The 25454-nt window shown below is 35.0% G+C and overlaps 2 protein-coding genes across 4 annotated transcripts; both read left to right on the top strand.

Moving 5' to 3' along the window:
- The first annotated feature begins 2703 nt into the window (after positions 1 to 2703).
- Positions 2704 to 8818, top strand: LOC133876498 (uncharacterized). Of its 2 annotated transcripts, none has more exons than XM_062314788.1 (9): positions 2704 to 2984; positions 3123 to 3287; positions 3672 to 3784; positions 5187 to 5265; positions 5911 to 5939; positions 6330 to 6423; positions 7104 to 7193; positions 7338 to 7527; positions 8273 to 8818. In XM_062314788.1, the coding sequence occupies exons 2-9, from the start codon at positions 3144 to 3146 to the stop codon at positions 8719 to 8721; spliced, it is 1188 nt and encodes a 395-aa protein (XP_062170772.1). In that variant the 5' UTR covers positions 2704 to 2984; positions 3123 to 3143; the 3' UTR covers positions 8722 to 8818. The 2 variants fall into 2 exon arrangements, with proteins under 2 accessions (XP_062170772.1, XP_062170773.1); XM_062314789.1 differs by having other exon boundaries at positions 2718 to 2984; positions 3096 to 3287.
- A 10863-nt stretch (positions 8819 to 19681) lies between these two features.
- On the top strand, positions 19682 to 24245 carry LOC133875532 (truncated transcription factor CAULIFLOWER A-like). 2 transcript variants are annotated; one of them, XR_009901460.1, is made up of 8 exons: positions 19682 to 19863; positions 20004 to 20082; positions 21017 to 21078; positions 21161 to 21260; positions 21782 to 21823; positions 23001 to 23037; positions 23160 to 23230; positions 24000 to 24245. XR_009901460.1 is itself a non-coding variant. In XM_062313700.1 (8 exons), exons 1-8 carry the CDS (start codon positions 19682 to 19684, stop codon positions 24028 to 24030), a joined length of 609 nt encoding a protein of 202 aa, XP_062169684.1. In that variant the 3' UTR covers positions 24031 to 24245. The 2 variants fall into 2 exon arrangements, 1 of the variants encoding a protein (XP_062169684.1); XM_062313700.1 differs by having other exon boundaries at positions 22996 to 23037.
- The last annotated feature ends 1209 nt before the right edge of the window (positions 24246 to 25454 follow it).

The following is a 25454-nucleotide window of genomic DNA, read 5'->3' as shown; positions in this document are numbered from 1 at the left end:
TGTTGATCGTGTCAAAACGAAAATGAACAAATCGATTGATCCAAAATAAAACATAACAAAATTAACCATACCTGATACCTTCACACCGGTCTTCGGTCTTGGTCGAGTGAGTATACAAAAAGTCTGGCATAAAATTAATCGTGAAAAATCTTTTCCCTTTTCCTCTTTGCTCAAATCTGATGATCATAAATTTTGATAATATATCCTTAACTTAGCTTCTTCTCACGAACAAATTCTTCGTGCGAAGCAGCTAAGTGAAGGAGATATTATCAGAATTCATGAGCACGAGACAAGGGAAGAAGAAGAACAGGGGAAAGATTCCTCATGATTAGTTTTACCATAACCAGCAGGTCGAGCGAGCTGAGTCGGAGGGTTTTCTTCTCTCTTTTTTTTCACTCTTTCTTCTCTTCTGAGATCGGGGGTCCTTTTAAAGACCAGTTACGGCAGAGCATCTGTCATATGAAAGATGCGCTCTCTCTCTCATTCACGTGAATTGTCAGCCACTGCGTATGGCCCATGGGCTAAATGGGCTTATTTGTCTAGGCAAATTTTGGGGTGTATACAAATTTGAATAAACTTCACTTATCCGTTTATCTTTTATCACTTTAGAATAATATTTTTAAACTTTAAAAGGTATGAATAGACGGTTACCATCCTTTAGAAATTCGCAATATTAATCCCTCCATTCAATTTCACTGTTAAATCCTAATGGACGAAGTGAAATCTCCAAAATATTTTCATCCTAAGGATATTTTAAAGATTTTACTTTTCGACCGTTTGATTTAATGGATAACTTTGACAGAAAAGTTGATATTGCAAACTTCTGAAAGATGATAATCTTAAATTTGTACTTTTAAAAGTTTAAAAGTATGATTACAAGAGTGATAAAAAAAATTAAGAGTGGTAAGTGAAGTTTTTCCTAAAAATTTTCTACTATTTTTTACTCAAAAATAGGGGGGATCCGAATCTGTGCCACCTACGATAATTTTTATACAATTAATGTGACCGTCTATAATTAATAAAAATAATTAAGGGAAAAAGTTTGGTTTTCGTAAGAGATAGTCAAATCCACAATTAAATATGTGAGGCTTATATGTGGATTCTATAAACTCAATAGTAAATTTGAAAAAAATAAATAAATTTGGGCAAGAGATATATAGGAGAATGAAACCAAGCACATCTTATAAATTAAGAGTATATGATTGATAAGTTAGATACTAACTAATTAGATTTTTTTGCTTAAGTGTTTTATCAATTATAAACTGCTATATATATGAATTTATAAAAAGACTTGTAATAAAAGTTTCATTCTCTAATAACTTTCTAATTCAAGTTCCTAAACCTCACACTTCTCCTTGTTAAATGTATATATAATCATAAGGGATATTATTAAGAAGAAGAATACCATACGATTGAGACAAATATTATTGTACACACCATCCAAATTCCATTTGTTAGTTTTATGTCAATAATCTAGTAATAATACTATATATTTCAATATCATTTAAATTGAAAATATAGGAAACAATTGTTAGTTTTCTGTCCAATAAGCTTCTCTCAAAAAATAAAAATAAAACGTATCCAATAAGTTCCATTTTTAATTTTTAGCTTTTAATTGGATAACTAGGAGAGGGTTTGAGATCCCCTATAAATTAATTTTCTCAACTGCTCAATAACTTTGAAACAATTATTGATTCAAAGGAAGTCTCGTATGGTGAAATGTTGTTACTTGAGGCCATGCCGTATTGACTTAAGTTGGTAACGTTAGCATAATATAAATCAAATGCTAATTTAATAACATAAATAAGTAACGAAATGATTTAATAAAATAAATACCTTCGGTCATGCTTTGCTCAAACGAATATGAAGAAACCTTGTTAGAAACAATCAGAGATTTTGAAAAAATAATTTTAGAGAGGTTATTATGATCTATGCATACTGAATGCATTATTGATGGAGTATACAGACTGTTTATTTATAGGCTAGATCATAGACTCATTCAATAAAAAACCGAAGAGGATGGCTGATTTTGCTCCTCCCATTAAGGAGAAAAATCAGCACACTCACACACCATCAGGAAATGGTCTATCATGATCAGATGGTTAATGAAATAAGTCATATCATAATTGCAGATGTGCCATTAGGGACATATATGAATGATGTGTTTGAGATTGCGATTTCGTAAACAAAAAATACAATTTTAAACCAAGTCGCAGAAAATGAACCGTTTAGGAATTACGTTTTTTAAAAATTACAATTTGAAAACCCAGAAAACTGTTTTCCAAATCGCAGGCAATGTATTTTTTTTTTTAAACGTAGAATTTTAAAATGTTAACCTACGATTTTACCAAACGTTTAACTGGGTTTTTAAAAATTATTTTTTTCAAATCGCATATTTTAAAATCTCTATTTTAAAATCACACTTTTTCGAATTACAAATCCAAATGTATCCGAAATTTCGAAAAGCAATATCAATGTCTCTCTTATTTCTGGGAGTAAAGGATATAATTTTATTTTATTTATTTATTTAATTTTTTAATTATTATTTTTTTGGCCTTACTCAGATCAGGCTATACTCGAGTTAGATTAAAATTGGAATAAAGGCAGAGTAAGCTTGTAACCAAACACTTCAACTCTAACCCCATAAACTTGAATAAGCTATTCTTGAGCTGGAATAGAAGCAAACCCGTATGATAAAAAGGCACCCAAACACCACTGTCTTCTCTATTTTTACACACGCAGAGTCTAGAAACTTGAGAAAATTTTGCAACGCCAAGCACGGTTACCTCCCACAGCCGCACACCTCCGCGTCCGCCGGGCACCGGAATACCGGATACTCAGCAGCCACCGCACCACCGAAGCACACCGCACGTCGCTCGGATCTTCACCAGCACCCACCGGAGCAGCGCCGTCTTCCACCGCACACTTCGACGACGATCCACACACGCTCAAAAGCAACCCAACCACAACACGCAGCACTACAGGTAACGGCTGAGCAATAGCCCACTGCCGCACAATCAGCACAGCACACGGCACCGCATTCTCACCCTAGCTCAACTTTCATATACTTTTGAGATTTTGGGTTTCTGTTACAGTACTGAGTCGTGCATGTGTCTAATCAGAATCACGTACAGAGAGATTGTATGGATTCCGAAGTTGAAACACTTGAGGAGAGCTTAACGTCTATGCTTGGTCAGCTCCAAGTAGAGTGCGGCATTCTTGAAAGAATGGTGTACAAGAACAAGAACCAGCATAGGCGTTGCTCCTATTTCCAGTATCTTTTGAAGGTTCATATTCCTTACTTTCCTTTTAAGTTTTAAGAAGCTTACTCTCTGTTTGGTTTGTTTGGTCTGTGAGATAACTGATGAAAAGACAAGAAAAGAGAAGAAGTTTGTCATTATGATGCGCTAAATATGCAAAAATATTTGCTTCTAGTTTGCCCAATAGCTGTAAATTGGCTAAGTTTACTGGTAGTTTTTATTGGGTAGCACATAATTAGCAGTTTAGGAATTTTTTTTTTTTTAAAAAAAAAATTCTTTTTGGTTACTACATTATTACGTTTGATAAGTAGTTCCTACATTATTACTTATGGCCAAATACAGCACTAGGTTGTACATGTCACGGATTTTTTATGTGTTTCTGCACTTCACATTACCTGTTTGGGATGTTAGGTGAGGAGGGATTTAAGGCTGCTGCAATCAGCTAAGTTGGAGGAGCTAGTAGATTCTTGCTTTTTAGTTATCACTGGGAAGAGAGCTAAACAAAAGGTGCATCTTTTAGAAAGGTAAAATTTCTCATGCCTCGTGTAGGGCATAATCATTAAATTGATGGATTGTGCACTATGAATGTTTAGATACTTGCATGTGAATGTGAAGCGAGCTTACCATAGAAAATCAAGAATGGCTGGCACACAGGTTTTACATTATGGGATGGCATGATTAATTTTATGTTATGGATACTTACTAAATTTAACAGAGAAAGTCTTACGCTTGTTGCAGAATCTGCTGTAAGATTAGTTCTTTAATTTGAATGCTAACTTTTGATGCAGGCTAAGAAGCAAGTTTGGCAATATTGTTGTTGCTATTTGACTTGAGTATCATGAGCTTGCTTGTGCATATCCCTTGACAAGTGTTTATTTCCTGTGGAAACACAATGCATGTGTACATGATTTTATATGGTTTTATTGGCCTTAGAATTGGGATGTCTGTCAAAAAACCATAGGCAGAGACCAAATGTGGTGTGCTGTCTGCTGAAACTTAGTCTTATCGTGCTTTCTTCAGGTGGGTTAATGGCATTTGTAGTTTACTGAAACTAAAGCATCATCGTGTGTTTGGGAGTTCCTTTCAAATACAGTACTACATGGTAATAAGACGTCCATAAAAGCTTATAGGGGCTTGATGAGCATGTATGAAATGCTGGGTCTGGTACTGATATGTACGATGGTTCTGGGATGAGAAACACAGAACTTACCTTTAATTGCAAACAAATGAAATTATTGATGTCTGTATCGAAGACAGTATTAACAGGCGACCAGAAGAAATTGAGGTACTGATAAAGCATTTAGAGTAGTAATTTTTGGCTTGTGTACTTTTTTAATGGTTGGGAAGGATAGGACAAAAATTGGACAGTCTCTTTTAAAAGTAGAGGGATGCTTTGGTGATAAAGAGGTGTGGATAGGAAAGAGTCAGGCTTTACCATCAACAAGGAATAAATAAGTTGGATATAGATGAGGTTTAGAAAGCCTAAACAGGCAGTTCATCTTGTTATTTATTTCTTTATTTTCTGAGAATTCATCTTGTTATTGTTTTGCCATGTCCTTGGCCCACTAGCTACCTTCCTGTGCCTCATGATATTGTATAAACCAGACCTGAACAACTACTCCTACATGTTAGTCATGTAAATGGAAGAAGAAGAAAAAGAAAACTACTTTCTCTGCCATCTGAACTATAATTGCCTTTTCAATTTGTTATGGCCAATATGTTTTAAAGTTGGGGAAGGGGAATAATGAGATGAGCTTTGACTCTCTTTCTATCTGGATATGTTATGCATGACCCCATTTTCCCGAGTATTTATGTGATACCCTCATTTTTAAATTTTGAATATGTACTTTGCAATGAAAATTGTTCATATGCTTGCTCATATAGGTAATATGTTTAGTTTCTAGTTATTGACTAATTTTTTCACAGTTTAAAGAGGAGAAAATGTGATAGTGGAAAACATAATTTTACAGAGCGACTTTTGGGAGCTGCACGCCTACTATCACAGGTTTGATCTTGCATTTCACTTGTAATTCCTCTTCTCGGTGTTTATTGCTGTTATTGTTCATGCCAGCAGGGTTATTTTGACTCAACATGGTTAGAAATCTCTCTCTTCTATCTCTCTGAGCTACTGAAATATTGATTTCATGCCAGATGTTTGTTCTTCATTTTTAATAAGATGCCCAATCTGATTCTATTTTTTTGTTTGGAAATATCTAACTTATTTTCCTTCTTTTTAACTGATAAAGATGTGTGATCTTTATTAGTCCATGCAATTTAATAGATAAGCAACTCTACTAAGAAGTAAAATCAATAGTCCTCCGAGCTGGGCACTTTACATTAAATTTTGGACTGTTAAAAAAAAAAAATTATGATGTAGCCCTTGTCAAAGTAATTATGGCTAATAGAAGTTTTGAATGGCAAGTAACTGTTTCAACATGCCGAATCTGAAAGACTCAACTTACTCAAATCCCAAGTCAATTGAGGTCTGCTCCATGGCTTTCTAACTAGGAGGCAGCCAAATTGAATAATGCTTCTACAGGACTTCATGTTGCAATGAACCATATGATTTTGTTGAGGGCATCACCGAACCATTTTTTAGCACGGATTACTTGTGTTTGATATAGTAATATGTGCTGTGTTTCTCTTGCAGATGGTTGAGCCCATGTTGATGGCAGCTACGTATCCTTTATTTATTTGTTAAATACTTAGTTATCCATATTATTTATAAATAGAAAATATATTTTTGGAAGTGGGCCATTTTTATATGCGGTCGGGCCTTTTTGGATGTTATTTCAAGCTCATATTTTTCTGTTATCAAGCATCTACACAAACACAAAACTCTCTTTCTTATACTTAGCACAAATATTTTCCCTTTCTTATGTTTTACCACCTTCACCATTGTTGTGTGGATGCACCCTGTGGCTTTTCTACGTATAAGAAAGATAAACATGTTCCCTCTCTTATATTTGGATGATGCAAGAATAGATTTTCAAAATTGCATCATGTGATATTTATAAAAAGAAAAATAAAAAGTGTCATTCAATGTTTTCACCCTTGACTATTCCACAGTGAGATATCTATCTTGCTTGCTCGATCCTTTTTCATGGGATTTTCTCTGACAATTTTGGGTCTGCTCGCACGCCTTCGAGTTTTGGTTCAACAGGTAATTTTTTATTCTTCTTCTAAGAGTTGACATTCCTACTGTAGATTTCACACCAAGTTGTGCTGGTTTGAGCCATATGACCACGTTAATTGAGTTGGTCTATGTAATAGTCCCATCTTAAATACCCATATTCCTAAAGGATGAAATTTGGATGTTATATGTCAAGAACAAAGATATAGATGCATGACATGGGTACACAGAGCATCTTCCAGCAGATTTTTTTTATTGGTAAGTTCACACGCACCTAGTGGGACTTGAACCCACGGCCTGCCCTCCACCTTGCTATAAAGGGAGGAAGTGCCATTTGAGCATACCTTCCAGCAACATTTAGAAAATGAAATCAAATGAAACTAGGTTGGAATGTCAGGAAAGGATCTCAGCGGCCCAACTAAGAATGAACATTTGTACTTTAGGCATAAATGTTAACCCCAAGGGGTAACTTAATCGGCTAGGACCAAGCCTCATGAAGAGGAGGTCAATAGTTTGAATTTCCCATTCCCCTCCTCTTGGGGTCAATTACTTAGAAAAACCTTTAGACATAAATGTTACCAATAATCTTTTAAATTAATGGGTTGTTATTAAGGAGTCTTAAGTTGTTAGATTTGTATTGGAGCTGCCAGCTAAAGAATGGAACTAAGCTGTTTCTTCCGATTAAACTTTTATTTGTGTTTCTTGTACAGATATTACTTGATGTTGTTTCAGTATTCAACATGGTTTCTTATCTCTCCCAGAAGAAGCAATGTATAAAGATAAACCAGGAAGGAATTGAGGTTGGTCTGCACCTCTTTGGGTTTTACTAATTCTCCTGGTCAATATTTTACTCTTTTAGATGCCTTTTTGCTTATAAGTTCTTTTCTTCTTGTTTTATTCTATTTTCATTTTTTCACCCTCTTGTCTTGCTATGACCCATGCAGGTCTTCAGGGAGTTTTATCCAAACAATGACGAATTTGTCAGCCTAGAGTGTGTATGGAAATCAGATAAGTTTGTATTACTTGAGAGGATGCATGAGAGCAAGACTGGAAGTCAAGAGGGGGATCTTAAAGAAGATGCTTCTTTAGGAGCATTGGCTGTAAAGTATCAAAGTATTGAGTCCTTTCTTGGAGGTACGCATTTTCATGGCCTTCTTCTCGTCCTCACCCCTCCTCCCTGAACTCCCCCCACCTCCTCTTTCCTCCTTTATTTCCTAGAAAAATCAGCTTCAGGTGTTATTGCACGTTCCACACGTCTTTCAACTACCCATGGGGCAAATATTTCCTGGTTCATCCATATGCTTTTCGTATTCTGATGTAGTAAGTTTGATATTGCTGTCTATTTTGTTCATCAAGTCATGACTAAACGGTGGCTGTCTATGCCACACATGAATGTGGATATTCATTTGGTGAAATGTGGCTTTATTGAATAATTTAACATCCGGTGCTTCCTTTTAGATAATATGGATCTGCACGACAAACATTAAAATTATGCTTGTAGATCTGAGTTCAAGACTAGTAATCCCCATCCATATTATATAACCCTGCCCAATTTTGTTGCTGAAGAGTGAGTTCACGGATCTGATAACTTGTGTGCAAGAGTCAAAGGAATTCCTTATGCCCTAGGGTTACAATTCCTTATCCCCCCACACACGGATTTATTTGGTTTAGGCCTAGATTGGGTTCGATTGGATTTTTAACAGATTGAAAACTCAATCTCCATGTATGTCTATCCATTTGGGAGGATAAGAACCACATAAATAAAGAAGTACATGGTAAACGTGCCTTATAATCACTGCCTTAACCACTGGTTTCCTCCTGTCTGCTGTTTTATGGGGTCTTGGCTATCATATTTTACCAAGTGATGACTCTTTTATAGATGATGAACTTGTTCCCAAGATAGTGGATGCAGACCAAATGGCTGAGAAAGGTTCATCTCACATCAAGGAGGACAAGACTGATTTGCTGGCAGGCCCTTCCATGGAGGGTGACAATGGGGAGGCAGCAGTCGAAGGTTGTACAGAAGTAGGAGATGGTTCGGTGGATGCAACTATCCCTAGCACGAAACTCCTGGAGAAAGGTGGTTTGGTTGCAGACTCAGAGTTGTCTCCAAGTTCAAATTCTTTGAAAATTACTTCTGTATCAAGAAAAGTAGCTTTTGTCTCGGTGAAAAATCCTCCGGTATTGACGACGAATGTGAAAAATCCTCCACTATCAGCCACAAACGTTATGGCCAGCTTCAGGGAAAATGAAACCAATGGTGGTGCCAAGGACGATCCATTTTTCAGTTTGCTTACTGGTGGAAATGTAAACAACAGTCTCTTCTAGTTACTGATCGGTTTAACAGGCATTTTTTTTTTTTTGAAGTAATAATATAATATTATTAAGCTTTCATCGACCAATTGAATTAATGGATAAATTCACATGGGACTCTTGAACATCGTAGATTACTAGATTTTTACCTCATCCTTGTCCTAGAAGGGGTAAAGGAACAAAATCTTAGATGAGCAAATTTTCCTAAAGATTTCTCTTTGATCAAAAAGGACATCGCTATAATATTTACAAATGATGGCTTCATTTGTGTGGAAAGTAGCTTAGCGGAACTTTGCAATGGCTCCCTTGATTAAATTTTTCCCATATCAACATTAACAACCTTTTGTTACTATTGGGTATGACGTGTCATCCCTTCATAAAATATAGATTTGATAATAAATTAAATCTTCAGAATTGATTTGATTTTAAACCCCAGGGAGTGATTTAATAAAGGCCAAACGTTCATGATTGATCGGCTTATTAATGAAAGTCGTTGGCATTAAATATTAAAGGTATCTTCATTTTAACTATTTTTGAAGCTTTTAAGAAGCTCAAAGAGCATTATTTTAGGAATTTGGCTTAGGTTCTGTAAATTAAAAAAAAAAAAAAAAAAAAAAAAAACCCGAACATATTTAAAGTAATTATTGGGTGTAACAAATTGTGGTGTGCTTTTGTAAGAGCAATAGAATATGCCAGATTTTTTTTCCTATAAATGGTAATTGTTTGTTATAGAGTTGTTCAGATTGATGAAAGAATGGATTTATGATTATGTCAAGTTATGGCTTCCTCTGTAGATCAAGTTTGGAATAATGATAGAAAACTCTTTGACACGTGATCGAATATGTTTAGAGGGCGTTAAATTTTTTTTAGTAGCTAATATGACTCCAATCACATACTAACACGTGTCAACAAGTTGTATACTAATTTTAGGTTTTTTTGTTTTTTTTTTTGTGTGTGTGTGTGTGTGAAATGTGTGTGAGCATTACAACAGCTCACTAATTTTTAGATTAAAATAACTAGGTAAATTCAGCTACATTTTTACATAAATTTATATAGAAGGGCCAAAACAACCTTAGCAAGTGATTTTAACCGTGTTTAATAAGTGCCGCATACCGATAGACTCAAAAAAAAACTCTCTCTAGTGAGAGAAACACCACCTTCTCTCTAACCCAGAGTTAGGTATTTTATTTTCTCTTCTTCCTTCTTTGGATTTTCTGCTCCTTAAAAACTCTTCCTTTCCTGTTTTCAACCTTACTGATGGATTTATCTCCGTTCAACCTTCAAGACCTAATCGCTGGTACAGAAGCCCTAAACTGTGACAATCCCTCTTCCCTGGAATCGTTACCTCTGGTCAATCCACACCAAGCTCTCCACAGGCTTATAGGTAAAGTCCTGTCTTCTAAACCGCCCCCTGCTTATTGGTTACAGGAGTCCTTGGTTCATTCCTGGAAGTTTGCTCATCCTTTTGAGATTGATGATCTTCCTGATAACAAGTATCTTATTACAGTCTCTCAGCAAACTCATGTCAAAAAGATTATGGAGTTAGGTCCTTGGAATTATAAAGGTTCTCTTATTGTTTTAACTCCCTGGTCTCCTCATCTTACTTTTGAAGAGGTTGAGCTCTATATTTGTGCTTTCTGGGTCCAGATTCATGGTCTTCCTCTCCAAAATATGACAACATGTAATGCTGCAAGTATTGGCCTTTCTCTTGGTGAGGTGCTAGCTGTTGACAATGGTTCCACAAAAGGTATTATTGGCACTCACCACCTTCGGATTCGGGTTGCTATTGGCACTCGCAACCCTCTAGTTCCTAGGTTTTCTCTACCACGTGCAGGTTGTTCTGCTACTTGGGTTCGTTACCTCTATGACCGATTGGCAGACTATTGTACTATTTGTGGATTGATCGGTCACAGGAAATCTTTCTGCCCTGCACCTCCACCTCAAGGTCCCCTAGATAAGTATGGCATCTCACTTCGTGCCTTTGTTCTATCTGGTCCGAGGCTCGCTCCTTCTCCAGGTTTAAGGACTCGATCTGATCCTGCCCCTGCTCTTCCTGGGTCCACCTCCACAAAGTCGGAACTCTCCTCTGCTCTAGTTTTTGCTTCAGGTCTGGCGGGGTCATCATCTTCTTCCTTACAGATGACGTCAAATTCTCTCCACCAACCAGTTCAACTTCTTGAACAAGCTGCTCCGTACGTTCAACCTGCACCGCCTCGAACAGAGTTTTTCCCTCACGTGGGCTCTTACAACCCATACTTGCAATTCCATGGACAGGGTGTGGTCACGTCGCCTGCTGTTGGTTATTTTCCCCAAGTCACTCCTCCTTTGTTGACTGGTTCTGATCGAGGTAAGGGGCTTTTCTCTGCAACGACTTTTTCACCTACTACTAATGCTGACTTGGTGGATCGGTCTCCTTTGGCCCGGCTGATGTCTGGGCTCTCTCCTCATAGCTTTTTGCCCACTGGCCCATCTGCCCACCTTTCCTCCCCTTTACCCAGCCCATCCTCTTTATCTCAGGCCACGTTTCTTTTGCCTCCACCACCCTTCCAACTAGCCACAGATTCTTCCCCTTAAAGTCTCCTCCATTTCAATCGCCCCCCCTTTTTCAATCCACCCATTTTCCACCCGACTGATTCTCCCCCAAGGAAATCTTCACCTTCTGGTTCCCGATATCACCCATATCCACCGAAAACACCAACTGGCTCCCCTCGTGCCAGTGCTCCCTCGCACTCCCCCCTCTCTCTCCTAGCTGTTCCTCACACTCTGTGGGCAAAAAGAGACATACTGTAACTAGTGATTTAGACTTACCATCTCCCCCTTCGAAGCGTCGGTCCTCTTCCCCTGTTTCCTCTCACAGGCACTTACAAGATCGAATGGACATTGCTGCTGCTTCTTTGTCTTCTTTGAAGCACTCTCATGTGGCCTTAGCTGCTTCCACACAGGTTGATATGTTAATTTATCCAGAATCGTCTACTGCAGCTAAAATTGTCTACAAGGCTGTTAGTAAAGCACGTAGTGTTACTCAGCTTGTATTGGTTGATGCTCGTGATTCTGCTGTCACAAGTTTAGACACTTCTCCAACAATTGAGGCGACTGGTTTAACCATGCCCCCTCCAGTACCATGAAGTTTCTATCTTGGAATTGTAGAGGGCTAGCCAAAATCTCTACAATTCGTAGTCTCAGGGCCATCATCCGGCTTAATCACCCTGATGTTATTTTTTTTGTCTGAAACTAAAATTGCTACATCTGTTGTTACTTCTATTTTGCTGCAGCTTGGGTTTTCTAATCTAGTTCAGGCCCCTCTCTCCTCTTCTAGAGATGGTCTTTTGCTAGCCTGAAAGAATGATGTAAATCTTACTACTTTTGTTGTATCTCCTGCTATAATATGTGCTTGGTGTTTCCCTGTTGATACTAATGTAAAATGGATGATTTCCTTTGTTTATGGGCCCCCTTATCAGAAAAATAGCTCGGACTTTTGGACAAACCTTGCTGATTATGGTATTTCTTTTAATGACCCTTGGCTTTGTCTGGGTGATTTTAATGCTATTACTACCTCTGTTGATAAGTTTGGTGGCCGGCCTTTTCAGAGCAATTTCGATAACTGCTTCACTCGGTTTATTAATTCTATGGGTATGATTGACTTAGGCTTCTCTGGTAATCCTTATACATGGTCCAATAATCGTCAGGGACTTAGTCTGATCAAATAACGCCTAGATAGGGCCATTGCTTCTTTTTCCTGGATTCAATCCTTTCCCAATTTCTCTGTTACACATTTACCAGCCTATTCTTCCGATCATAACCCCATTATTCTGAACACATGCCTACCCACCCCTTCCCTCCCTCGCCCTTTCCGCTTTGAGGAATTTTGGACTCGGGATCCTTCTTGTAGGGTAGTCATTTTGGAAGCTTGGTCTCTTGCTACTTCTGGTTCTCCTTCATTTTGTTTAACCAAAAAACTTAAGCATACTAAAAAGGCTCTGAAATACTGGAATCAGCATTATTTTGGGGATATTCATGCAAAGATTGTTTCTACTCTAAAATTGCTTGATGACACTCAACAAGGCCCCTCAAATGATTCTACCTTGGCCTTCGAACTTCATCTCAAGTCTTTACTCTCTGAGTATCTACAACATGAGGAATCTCTTTGGAAGAATAAATCTAGGGAACTTTGGTTAACCTGTAGGGATCTTAATACCAAATTTTTTCATACTAGTACTCTCATTCGTCGACGGCGGAATTCTATTGATCGTATTTTTACGCCATCTGGTTGGATCTCTAACAGGAATATGATTGGTAGAAGCTTTGTTTCCCATTTCAAGCATATTTACACTTCTACTAATTTTCCTCTTTCTCCTGAGCTACTGGATCTTTTTGACTGCTCTATTACAGATGATGATAATCTTTCTCTCTGTGCTATTCCTACAGAATCTGAGATTTTTGAGGCTCTATCTAGTTTGGGGCGTTTAAAAGCTCCTGGTCCTGACGGTTTCACTGCTTTATTTTATGTGATCTATTGGGATACTATCAAGACCACTGTTCTAAATGCTATTTGGAATTTCTTTCGGCATAATCAGCTTCTTAGGGAACAGAATCATACCTTCTTAGCTCTGATTCCAAAAAAGATTGGCGCTTCTTCTGTTCAGCATTTTCGCCTTATTAGTCTATGCAATATTATTTATAATATTATCTCAAAATTGCTTTCTAATAGGCTCAAGCCATTACTTACCAAATTTATATCTCCTTTTCAGGTAGCATTTGTTCATCATCGTCATATTCAAGATAACTCTATCTTAGCTCATGAAATGCTACACACTCTCAAATCTAAGAGGGGACGTGGTGGTCTGATGGCAATCAATCTCGATATGGAAAAAACTTTTGACAAGATGGAATGGTTTTTTCTACTGGCTATTCTTCATAAACTTGGCTTTCACTCTCGTTGGATAAACTGGGTTCGTCTATGTATCTCCACTTTTTCATTCTCTATTCTGTTGAATGGCAGCCCTTTTGGATTATTTTCCCCCTCTCGGGGACTCAGACAAGGTGATCCCCTTTCTCCATTTCTCTTTATTATTGGATCAGAGGTTATTTCCAGGCTTCTGTTTGGTTCCCTCCGGGGTTTTAAAATTGCTCGAGCATGCTCTCCATTGAATCATTTACTGTTTGCTGATGACTTGATTATTTTCTCAACTGCTACTTCTTCCGAAGCTACTACTATTAAATCTTGTCTTGACAAGTATTGTCTCTGGTCGGGGCAATCTGTGAATCATGTTTAAGTCAATATTTTGTTTAGCAAAAACACTTCTTCTTCTACTATCACTGCCATCCAGAATATTCTTCCGTAGGATGTTACTCCTGCAACTGCTAGACATCTTAGTCTTCCTCTATTATTTGGCAAATCCAAAGTGGCTGCTTTCTCTGATATTTTGGAAAAGGTTCAAGGTAGAATTGGGAGATGACGTTCCAAGACATTATCTCAAGCAGGTAAAACAGTATTAGTTAAAGTGGTGGCTTCTTCTATCCCCTCTTATGCAATGAGTACTTTCCTACTCCCTGATGCTTTCTGCCATAAGTTGGATATTGCTTTCAAGAATTTCTGGTGGGGTTTTCCATACAACAAGGCTCGTAACTTATCTCTCAAGTCTTGGTCTTCGCTTTGTCTTCCGAAGGATCAGGGTGGTTTAGGTTTTCGGCTGATGAAAGATGTCAATTTATCTCTTATTTCTAAGCCTTGTTGGAAGCTTCTTACAAATCATGCCAGCATTTGGGTTCCTCTATTCCAGGAAAAATATATCAAATATGGTAATCTCTTATCCTGTCCTCTAGGTTCTGGCTCTTGGGTTTGGAATGGGATTAAATCCATTATCCCTCTACTTGCTAAAGGGTCTTGTTTTGTTCCACATTTTAATTCCAGCCTGCCTATTTGGACTTCACCCTGGATTCCCACCATTGTTACTTTCCTTCCTACCCCTCGTTTACCTCACATCCCTCACTCTCATCCTTTTCACATTGCTGATCTTATTTTTCCTCTCTCCATGACTTGGCGCCTTGATTTGCTACATTTCCTTTTCTCTTCTGCCACTGTGGTTGAGATTTTGAAAATTCCCATTAGGTCCACTGTTGATTCTTGTTTGTGGACTCCATCTTCCACAAGTATTTTTTCAACTAAATCTGCTCATCATCTTCTTTCCCCTTCCTCTCATCACCCACCTTCCCCTCTCCCTCCCTCTAGTTGGAAATCTTTATGGAAGCTTAACATCAATCATCGTTTAAAGTTACTTCTTTGGAAGATGATTTGGGATATTATTCCTACTAAGTTTAGAATCTCTCAGTCTATGCTCTCCACTCCTATGGATTTTTCTTGTTCTTTATGCTCTGGCCCTATAGATTCTATTCTGCATCTCTTTTTTGCTTGTCCTATTGCTAGAGTTGTGTGGCGCCAATCTTTTTGGCCTTTGGATATTCTTGCTCTTAATATTGCAAATATGACTGATTGGTTCTCAATTATCCTTAACCCAACAAGGATTGGTATTCCTTTTGAGGATTTTCACAAGTTTCAGATTTTTGCGATGATTGCTTGTGATCATATTTGGTTTTCAAGGAATAAGGCGCATCATGAAGATTTGATTCCTGATGCTCTTGCTATCTCTGCTCATATTAATAAATTGGTCCAGGAGCATTTATTGGCTTGGAATTCTTCCCTGCCTAGGATCCCTGAGGTTTGGCAGAAACCTAGCTTTCCTTATATCAAAATTAACTATGACACTGCTATTCGGGACTCTTTTTCAGTTCAAGTAGCGGTGATTTGGAACTCTTCTGGTACCATTACCCATTGTTCCTCGCTTATCAGTTCTCCTTGCTCTGCAGTTATTGGGGAAGCTCTTGCTGCGCTACTGGCTACTAATTTGGCTATTTCTATACACGCGACTTCGTTTATTCTAGAAGGGGATTCTACTACAGTCACTCTGGCTTTACAGAATCCTTTGATCACAAAAGACTGGCGTATTGCTGCTACTATTTCTCAGATTCATTCTCTCATTCCATCCACAACTAGCTGGTCTGCTAGTTCTGTCAATCGAAGTGCAAATTTCTGTGCCTATCATGTGGCAAAAAAATGGGTCGCAACTAGATTTTTTTCTGGCTGCATTCCCGTATCTTCTTTTTCCTTTGGATCCTTTTCCCTCTGTTTTGGGAAAGTTTCATCCAGTTCTTTTTTAGTTCCTTAATTTTTGTATTTTGTTTTATCTTTACTTAAAAGAAAAAAAAAAAAAAGAAAAAAAAAAAAAAGAAAAAAAAAGTGATTTTAACCAATAAAATAAGTCAATGATAAGGGGCAAAACAGGAAGTCAATTAATTGCAATGACATCACAAGATGGGAGTAGGATAGACGTAACTATAAAACAGTCACTTCACGACCAAATATGAATAAGATATTTAGGTACATAAAATTTAATGGGCTTCCTTTTTGTGTCACTTCATTACAAAGTCCCTTTTGTGTTACTCTACTACAATAGCCTTTTGAAAATACCTATTCAGGTCGAAATGTCTCGTCACAATCCTGGAAAGTTGGTGTTTTTTTTTAATAATAATAATATTATTAATTTTATGTGACACAAATATGAAAATAATTTGTGAATATGTTATGTTTTTAATTGTTTGTTAATACTTGTTTTATTTTATTTAAAACAAAAAAAAACAAAAAATTAAACGGGCCCATTTGGCAAAGATTTCTCCAACAATAATAATAATAATAATAATAAATCAACTTTCTTTATTCATATTTCCAAATAATTTTTCTTTTCCAGTTAACCCCTAAAAAAATTTAAATCTTCTCTCACCTTTATATTATATCAACCAATTCTTATTACTGTTCAAACAAAATTTCCATGTCAAAAGTCTCACAAGTTAACAACCCTTAATTCTCATTCAAGCTTCTTGCAGGAAAAAAGATTTTGTATATAATCCATATTTAAATAGTATAGCTAAAGACTACACATTTGTTTCTTCTTATTACCTAACAAGGCTGATCACGTTTCAACCATTTCTTAAATATATATTTCTAACCATGATTAATCTAAAAATTAATTAAAATTAATGTATTATTATTATAAAATAATTGTAAGATAAAAGTACTAATCTTTTATAAAAATCTTTTCCATTAAAGCGGACTTATAGAAAGGGAGTCCCCGTGCAAAGTCAAGAAAAAGTGATCTACCCATCTGAAGATATATGCCCATGTAATGAATATGTCAATGCCTCTTTGAGGATGGGTCACCCAACTCAACTTAGCATGACTTAAAAGAGTAAGCTTTAAAAAAAAAAAAATAAAATAAATAAAAGAGTAAGCTTGAGCTAAAATTTTGGTTCAGGAGCAAAGCCACCTTATGATAGGAACCAATTTATATCATAAAATTAAATGATATTTGAAATAGTTATAATATTAACTAATTAATTAAATTTATAATTTATAATTAGTTTAAACTTTTAGAATAACATATGACTTAATATAGTATATATCCTAACAAAAATCGTGAATGAGAGCCCTGATTCTCACAATTTATTCTATATTTCACGTGTTGTCTAGTCTTATATGTAAGACGAATTAAAATATTAATTAAATAATTAAATTTATAATTTCTTATTAACTTAACATGTTAGAATGAAGAATATAATCATCTTTATTTCAAGTTAAATAGAAATGAATCATTTCATATTTAAGTTTTTATTTCACAAATTTAATGATATAAATGGTGCAATGTGATTAAATTACCACTAATATATTTGGTAGCTTGGTAGTGGCTGTCAGTGAAACTTAGTGGACCAAGCTACCAGATCCTTAAAAAAAAGCAACCAAATCTATTAGTGGCTACCAGACGGCGGCGGCCGCCGTCGTCCCAACTTTAAAAAAGTTGACCAAACAAACCCCCCCTTCCCTATTCACGTCTTCTCAATGGACTGAGGTAGGGTTTTGAGAAACGGTGAGAGGATAGGGATCATGATGATTCATGTGAAGAGGGATTGGTTGTCCGAGGTTGAGTCCATCATAGAATGGTGGGCCCACGATGCGTGGCGTTATCATGTCCCCACGATGGTGGGGGGTGGGGAACATATATTTAGACGACTGTTGTCTGTTGCCCCATTTTCTCAAAAAGGCGAGCAAGACTTTGAAGGATTCTCAGAAAGACATTATGGAGATTCACAAATCCGCGAAACGTGTCGATCTCTCGTAGGATCTTAGATAACACTTCCATGCTCCTTAATCTTTGCGTGTCGGCTTCTCATGGATACTATTTAATTTTCCAAATCGTGCTTCTCATAGTAACTTTCCACTAAATGCATATTTATTAGGAATGACGAATATCGTGTTTGCCCGGTTGGATTTAGATTTATTTTTAAAGTATAAGTATTAAATTATATAAGTCAATTTTAATTTAATTTATTGAATTAAATGAATCAAGTTTTTCAACTATAATTCTTTAATTTTGTATTAGATTTGTGGTCATGTCAAAAATTACATGTCATTATATTGTTTGTTAGGTTTGAGCTGTGTCGAAACATGTGTATAATACTATATAAGTCAACTCTAAATCGGTCCATTTAATTAAACGGATCAGACTTCTTAACATTAACGTACCCTTTAATTTCGTGTTGAGTTTGTGGGTCGTGTTAAAAATTTCTAACACTGATATTTATAATTTTTTTTTTCTTTTCTTTTGAAGATGTGAAATGTACGAACAAAATTATTAATAAAAATTAGTTGTATGAAATATAGGTGATTCTATACATTTGTTGATTAAATCTTTATTTCTCAAGTCATCCTACATGATATATAGTAATTATCATGCAATTTTTTTTTTTTTTTTTTAAAAAAAAGAGCATGGCTATGGCCTATGGAGAGGAGGCGTGAAACAACCAGATTCAAGGCATATTTGAGCATCGTGAACCCAAATCCAAAAAAAATGTAAACTTTTAAACCATGGTGGTGGTGATCAGAGCAGGACACGCTGAGCATGCATATCCAATGCAATTAATTTATATTAGTCTTCCAAATAATAATGAAAGAATATGATCATATCAAAAGTAGATTGATCAGTAGTGCCGTCATGTCACACTGTAGAGTACTGTAGACCAATCTCCTAAATTTTCTTTCATTTTTTATAATGAGATATGTTGCCATTTCAAAAACATAACTTCTAACAACTTTTATTTTTCTTTTTAAAAAGAAAATCTTAAAATTAACTAGGGGATCACATTGCCCATATGGCAAGGTGGTCAAAAATTTTATCTTTAAATGACAAATGATCATATCCCTTCCATCATACTTCATTATTAAATAGAAAAGTTTAGCACATTTCATTATATATATATAGCGAATCTACTGTTAAATATGTAAAATTAACCACATTTTGTTTAGAGTGCATTTGACCCTACGAATTTGTAGGTCAAAAATGTTTTTAAACAAAATCGTGAAAAATGTCTTATTAGGGAATCCATTTGAAAAAAAAAAAAAAAAAAATGAAACATTTTCGAACCGTGAGCAATTGAATGACTTTTTAAAAATGTACAATTTTAAATACGAAATCACAATTTGAAAGGTCAAATTGTATTTTTACCAAACGTTTAATTGCATTTTTATTAACTTCTTTTGTGAGAATTAAGCATTATATATATGTAAGAGACTTGCAACTTGATATTCTCTTGTTATTATTCTATTCTTATGCTGATGTGACATTGTCAATCTCTTTTTAGATCGATTAATCTTAATTAAAAAGAAAAATAAATTCAATGGTCAATTAATTGACAATGCCACACCAACAAAATAGAATAAGAGAAAACAAAGTAGCATTTCTCTATATGTAATTAAGCATGGTGTGTGGCTGCGCGTGCTGTTTAGCTTAATTACCATATGGCATATGGTGCAGTACTATTAAAAGGTAGCATTCCTTAACGTTGAAATTACGTTGTTGGGGATAAAGAAATGGGGAGAGGCAAAGTGGAGCTGAAGAGAATAGAGAACACAACAAGTAGGCAGGTGACCTTCTCAAAGAGGAGAAATGGGCTTTTGAAGAAGGCTCTTGAATTGTCCATCTTATGTGATGCTGAAGTTGCACTGCTCGTCTTCTCTCCCTCTGGAAAGGCTCATCAGTTTGCTAGCCATGAGTTAGTCAATCTATACCCTCTTCCTCTGATCTTTCTGGTATCATTATTTTTCTGTGAAATGCTTCTCTTTTTGGTGCATGTAAAACAAGTTTTAATCATATATTTTGTATTTGTGATGATCATGTTATAAACGGATGCAGCATGCACAGGACCATTGCCAAGTATCGCTGTGAAAGAGGATTGCCTCAATCAATTGACCAACGCTGTAGATCAATGGAGGTATTATCTTGGGCTTGTTATATATATATATATATATATATATATATATATATATATATGTTTCTGTTTGTGGTTGAAACAGTAAATTAATTCTATCTTTGGATTGAATGAAATGAAAGTGAGATGTTACTTGTTAGAGTACTACTGTCACAGTTAACCTTGAAGTTAAATACAGTGACCAAGACTGCGTACGTATGCTAATTATACCATGCTCTTCCTAATCATTTTTTTCCTTAAAAAAGAAAAAAAAAAAAAAAAAAAAAAAAAAAAGGCCAAAAAAGGCAGGTTTGATGGCGATTACAATCAATCCTAGATCAAGATAATTATTCTATAAAAAATATATACCATATCATATATTAATTCTAACACTGTGATCATAGAGATCGATCTTCTTTATTAATTGAGATAATTAATTAATGAACATGACTTTGATTTATAATAGCTGTTAATCTATCTCTATCTGTCTCTTTTCTTCAACCAATTATATATATATAGGTCACACAGAATTATTATAGGACCTAAAAATGTTCTTTAATTGGGTCTAAATTGGATTAGCATGTGAGATGATAGGATATGATGCAGCTAATTATGACTGAAGACTGAAGTTAGTTTGGAGTCGCCATGAAGATTTTATTAATTTGCATGCTTCAAACTAAATCCTGAGCCCCACGACTAGCTTGCAACTTTTCTTCAATTCATTGATATATATCTGTCACTTAGCCACCAGCTGACTCTGAATTAAACCTTCTATATTTGTCTGAATATATACATAAATCATGCTGCGCGCATAAATCCCCTTTTCACAAATAAACCCTCAAAAATTAAGCTGATGGTTTCATCTTTAAATAGTTTTTTATTTGTGGATCGAGTTCAATCATTTGATCAGTGACTGGTGCTAAATCCTTTGCTGCTTCCAATTTTCTACCAATAACAGTTTTGGAGGACTGAAGTTGAAGAGTTAAAGAGAACAATAGACGTATTGGAGACAAGACTCAAGTATGTATAAAAGCTATATGCATTATTATATTATCCACTCTCAATCATCAACTAATTAATTACTCTTATGGTTAATTTTTAGGCACTTGGCTGGAGAAGATCTATCAATGTTGGGCATGAAGGAGTTAAAACAGATAGAGCGACAGATAAAGATTGGGGTTGAACGCATCCATTCTAAAAAGGTAAATTATTCGTAGGAAAAAAATATATATACTCAAACATCATCCTATCATGATAGGATAAGAGAAAAAAAAGAAAGAAAAGAAAAAAATTATAGCTTAATGAACAGATCTCGACCACGTACGTAATCCGCTAAAAAAACTTTTTATTCATCATATTAAATTATCACTTGTCTTAAGAGTTTAAACGTTTTGGAAATAGTTTATTTAATTATTTAATTTATATTTTAACACTTCTCTTAACTCGTGTGCATGGGTTCAAACACTCTTTTAATAAGTGAGACCTAACACGTGAATTAAATATTTAATTGAAATGAATGAGTGAATGACAGAGTCAATGTTCGAATTAATGATTTTTGGTTCTGATATCATGTTAAATCATCAATTGTTCTGATAGCTTAATTAAGCTGATAGAAAAAGTTGAATTTAATAATTTAATTTATATTTTAACCCCATGCATAATATTAATTAGATCGACTATTTTTTTGTGCCTAATTCTTTTTATTCTAATTATTAATCAACAGAGACGTATCATTTCCGAGCACAGCACCTTGATGAAAAGGAAGGTGAGATATGTACTAATTAATTAATTTGGAACCATTGTGTTGTTCGAGGCTTAACTTAACTAAATGCTGCCCAAAAAAAACAAAAAAAACAAAAAAAAAAAGGACAGAAATAGTGGACTAATTAACTTCATCTCTAGGAATCTTGACCCTAACATTTTATTTATTGAAGTGGTTCTTGAAGTTTGACATGCTAGGCCTGACTTGAAATCCCACGGATAAGTCTGTTTGGGTATTAAATTTTTGCAATTAGAATTAAATTTTAATTCTATTTATAAATTTTGAGACAAAAAAATGTGTTTTGGTGTTGAATTTTTAGATTGAAAAATATTATTTTTTAATGGTAATAAACAATTAGAAGTTTGAAAAGTTGTGTATAATGATTGGTATTGTGAAAAGTTATGTGAAATAATAATTTATTATATATTGATTGTTTAATTAAAAAATAAATAAATATTTTTTTTAAAAAAAAAAAAATTAAAATTTTTAAAAAAAATTTAAAATGGATGCAAGGGGTGGCTACCGACCTTTGGGGGTGGCGCCACCCCCAGAGGTGACCAGGGGTGGTGCGCGGCCACCCCTCTTTTTTTTCTTTTTTTTTTTTTTTTAATTTCTTTTAATTTTTTTTTATTTAAGTTTTTTTATTTTATTATTTAAATGTGGGACCCACACGTTTTTTTTTAGACAACTTCTCCTAGGTCCCAATCATTAATCAGAATGTCAGAATTGAATTTTAATTCAATTCGGGTCAAATCTGGGTTTTATGCGGGTGGGCGGGTTTTAGAAAAAAAAAAAAAAAAAAAAAAACCTGAATGGAATAATTATTATTTTCTAATGCCAAACAGACCACTATGACAATTATAAAAGATAAATTACGATTTTAAAGGTTAAATTGTTATTTTGCCAAACATTTAAATGTCTTATAAAAAATTATGTTTTTAAATTACACATTTTAAAATTGTCATTTTTAAATCATATTTTTTTAAAATTGCAAACACAAATCGAACCTTAATCAATTTAATAATAATAAATAAATAAATAAATAAATGAACTGTTTTATATTTTAACACCCACCATCTCTTACCACCTCACACACGTCGCTTAATTTTCTCAAATTCGAATTCTTATGTCTTATATTTGGAAGTAAAATCAGTTTTGTTGTTATTTAAACGCAGCACAGAGTCCTGCAAGAGGAAAACTCTCGCCTGCAGAAAAGAGTGAGATTTTCAAAGACTATTATCTTTTATATATATATATATACACATGCAAAAAGTTGTTGTAATTCACTGGATATTACAGTCTGACACGTATTTTAATGTTCTCTTTGAGGTGATCGAAGTTGCATGAGCTGCATGATGTTTACTTAAGGTCAAGAATTTCGGCAGAGAATGCGTGCAACGCATACCCAAGGTAATATCACCTCGATTTATTTAGCGATCGATGTTGAAATATTCATGTCATAAAGTCTAAATTAAAAGTTTTTGTTTGGAATTTCTTTGTAAGGAAATTGTTTGGAGTAGTACAAAATTTTACTACAAATTTCATACAAATTGATGTGCCAATCTACGAAACACTTGCCACAGGACGGACGCAGTTGTAGGATAGCTTTCTCCGACACGAAAAGCATGCACCCTTGTTGAATTTTTATTTGCCAAATTAAAAGCATTTTCCTTTTAGGAAATATTCTTTTACCCATGCCACCCGGCCCATGAGGATCAAGCATTTGCAAACAGATTAATTCCATATATGCCTAATCATAGGTGCCTTGTTTCAATCCTCCCTCCCTCCCTCCTAGGGACACAAATAAGCTCCCAACTCACCTTTGCCTGAGCTTTTACAGCATCAGTTCCAGACCAAAGGAATCTAATCAATCTATTTAACTTTTGTTCCAATAGTCTAATGATCTTTTTAGGCAGGATAAAAATGAAAGACCAGTACACTTGGACACTAAATAACAATGTTCTTCGTCCCTAGCTTTAGGTTTAGTCATGAATTTCATAAGCTGTTTCTCCAACATACGTTCGTCTTTTGCAACTTTGCATTCCTAACCCTTTCGAATAATGCCCGATAATGGCGTGTAAATATATACTACATGCTCTTCGATCTATAGAATAAAGTATTTATCTGGCCATATATATGTATATTGATCGAGTATTATACATTGGATTTTGAAGTGCAGGGTTCTTCAGCATGGAATTAATTATCATTAAGCGTCAGATGATCTCCCACCAGTTACATTGAAGGATCTTCAATTACTTCAATAATAGTTATCGTAATCATATAATTGTTCAGCAACAACAAATTACTAAGCTTTTTGGCTTTTGTTTGGTTCTTAATTTACTGCCTTTTTTTTTTTTGAATTTTATATTTGGTGTTTTGTGTTCTCAATCTCCCTTTTTATCTCTGTATATAGCTTGTGTTTGAATTATATTGTGTATAAAGTTTAATTTTAACGTATTAATTAAATCATTAAATTCATATATTAACTTAAGATTTTGTTATTTGGTGATTTAACAAAAGTTTGTAGACGTTGAGATCTAGAGTCACTTTTCTATATGACAAGTACGTGTGCAAATATAGCTAGCCAAATTGCTTGATCTATCCAAGAAATATTCCATCTGAAAGAAGACCTTTCAAAAAGTTTAGTGCACAAGTCAAGAATTATTGGAGATCGAGCCTAATTACTTTGCTGAAGATTGATAATAAGAGCAGCTCAAGTATATATGCCTTTGAATTTAATTGTTGAAAATGTGGTATATATATCGACCTTGACCTCAAATGCATGTTCTTGTCGACAACATATTTTAGGTTTCTTGGTCATAAAAGTTGTTATAAACTCGTGAAGATGTTTCAATTTTTTGTGTTATGGCGGCATTTAATTAAGGTTTTGGATTCGCAATGCGAAATTGTTAGAATTGTTAATTATTCTCACTTATCTTAAAAGCTTAAATTAATACGAAAAATTATTGAATTAATTGTTTAATTAATATTTTAACTTTCTCCTTAATAAGTGATCAAGTTAAGCACATGAAACATTGTTTGATTCAAATGAAAAGTGAATGACAAAAACAAGCTTAAAATTCAAGAACTTCGCTTTAATGTTGATTCATATCATGTCCGAATCCTTACTAATTTCTTCCCCGGCCGGTGCCCGTGCTTATTTGTGAAAGCATATTTCGGAGTATGAAATAAAGACATGCATCATTAATTAGATCTCACAAGAAAAGTGTTCACAACAATCTGTTTTTCATGATCTTTATTAATATGGTGGTGGTTTACACACTCCTGAGAAGTCTCTGGACTTTCTCGTTAATTACACATACACCATAAGAGAAGACATTTTATCCTAAGACTTACAAGTGGGATCTTTACATTTTTAACCAGATAAAAATGAAAAGAAGAATAGGGAAGATGGATATTGTCGCTTATCTCCGACCAGTGCACTTCGCCGATACAAAGCTATACGATTGGCCGCCCGTCAGGAACAAATACCACATTCCGCTCATTGTAAACTCAATATTTAGATCAAACAAGAAAAAAGCAAATTCACTTCTATATATATATATATATATATCTATAGTTCAATCGATCAGCCCTTACAAGCCTGAAAACTTGCTCGAACGCTTAAGATGTA

This window comes from Alnus glutinosa, chromosome 8, assembly GCF_958979055.1.
Source record: "Alnus glutinosa chromosome 8, dhAlnGlut1.1, whole genome shotgun sequence".
Taxonomy (NCBI): domain Eukaryota; kingdom Viridiplantae; phylum Streptophyta; class Magnoliopsida; order Fagales; family Betulaceae; genus Alnus; species Alnus glutinosa.
This window is presented reverse-complemented; position numbering and strand designations above follow the sequence as displayed.

Bases quoted from the DNA above. Each gene is read 5' to 3' on its own strand.
- LOC133876498 (XM_062314788.1), top strand. From the start codon at position 3,144: ATGGATTCCGAAGTTGAAACACTTGAGGAGAGCTTAACGTCTATGCTT. The intron at 3,288-3,671 runs GTTCATATTCCT...TTGGGATGTTAG, and splicing joins ATTTCCAGTATCTTTTGAAG to GTGAGGAGGGATTTAAGGCT. The intron at 6,424-7,103 runs GTAATTTTTTAT...TTTCTTGTACAG, and splicing joins TTCGAGTTTTGGTTCAACAG to ATATTACTTGATGTTGTTTC.
- LOC133875532 (XM_062313700.1), top strand. From the start codon at position 19,682: ATGGGGAGAGGCAAAGTGGAGCTGAAGAGAATAGAGAACACAACAAGT. The intron at 19,864-20,003 runs GTTAGTCAATCT...AAACGGATGCAG, and splicing joins CATCAGTTTGCTAGCCATGA to CATGCACAGGACCATTGCCA. The intron at 23,231-23,999 runs GTAATATCACCT...TTTGAAGTGCAG, and splicing joins GCGTGCAACGCATACCCAAG to GGTTCTTCAGCATGGAATTA.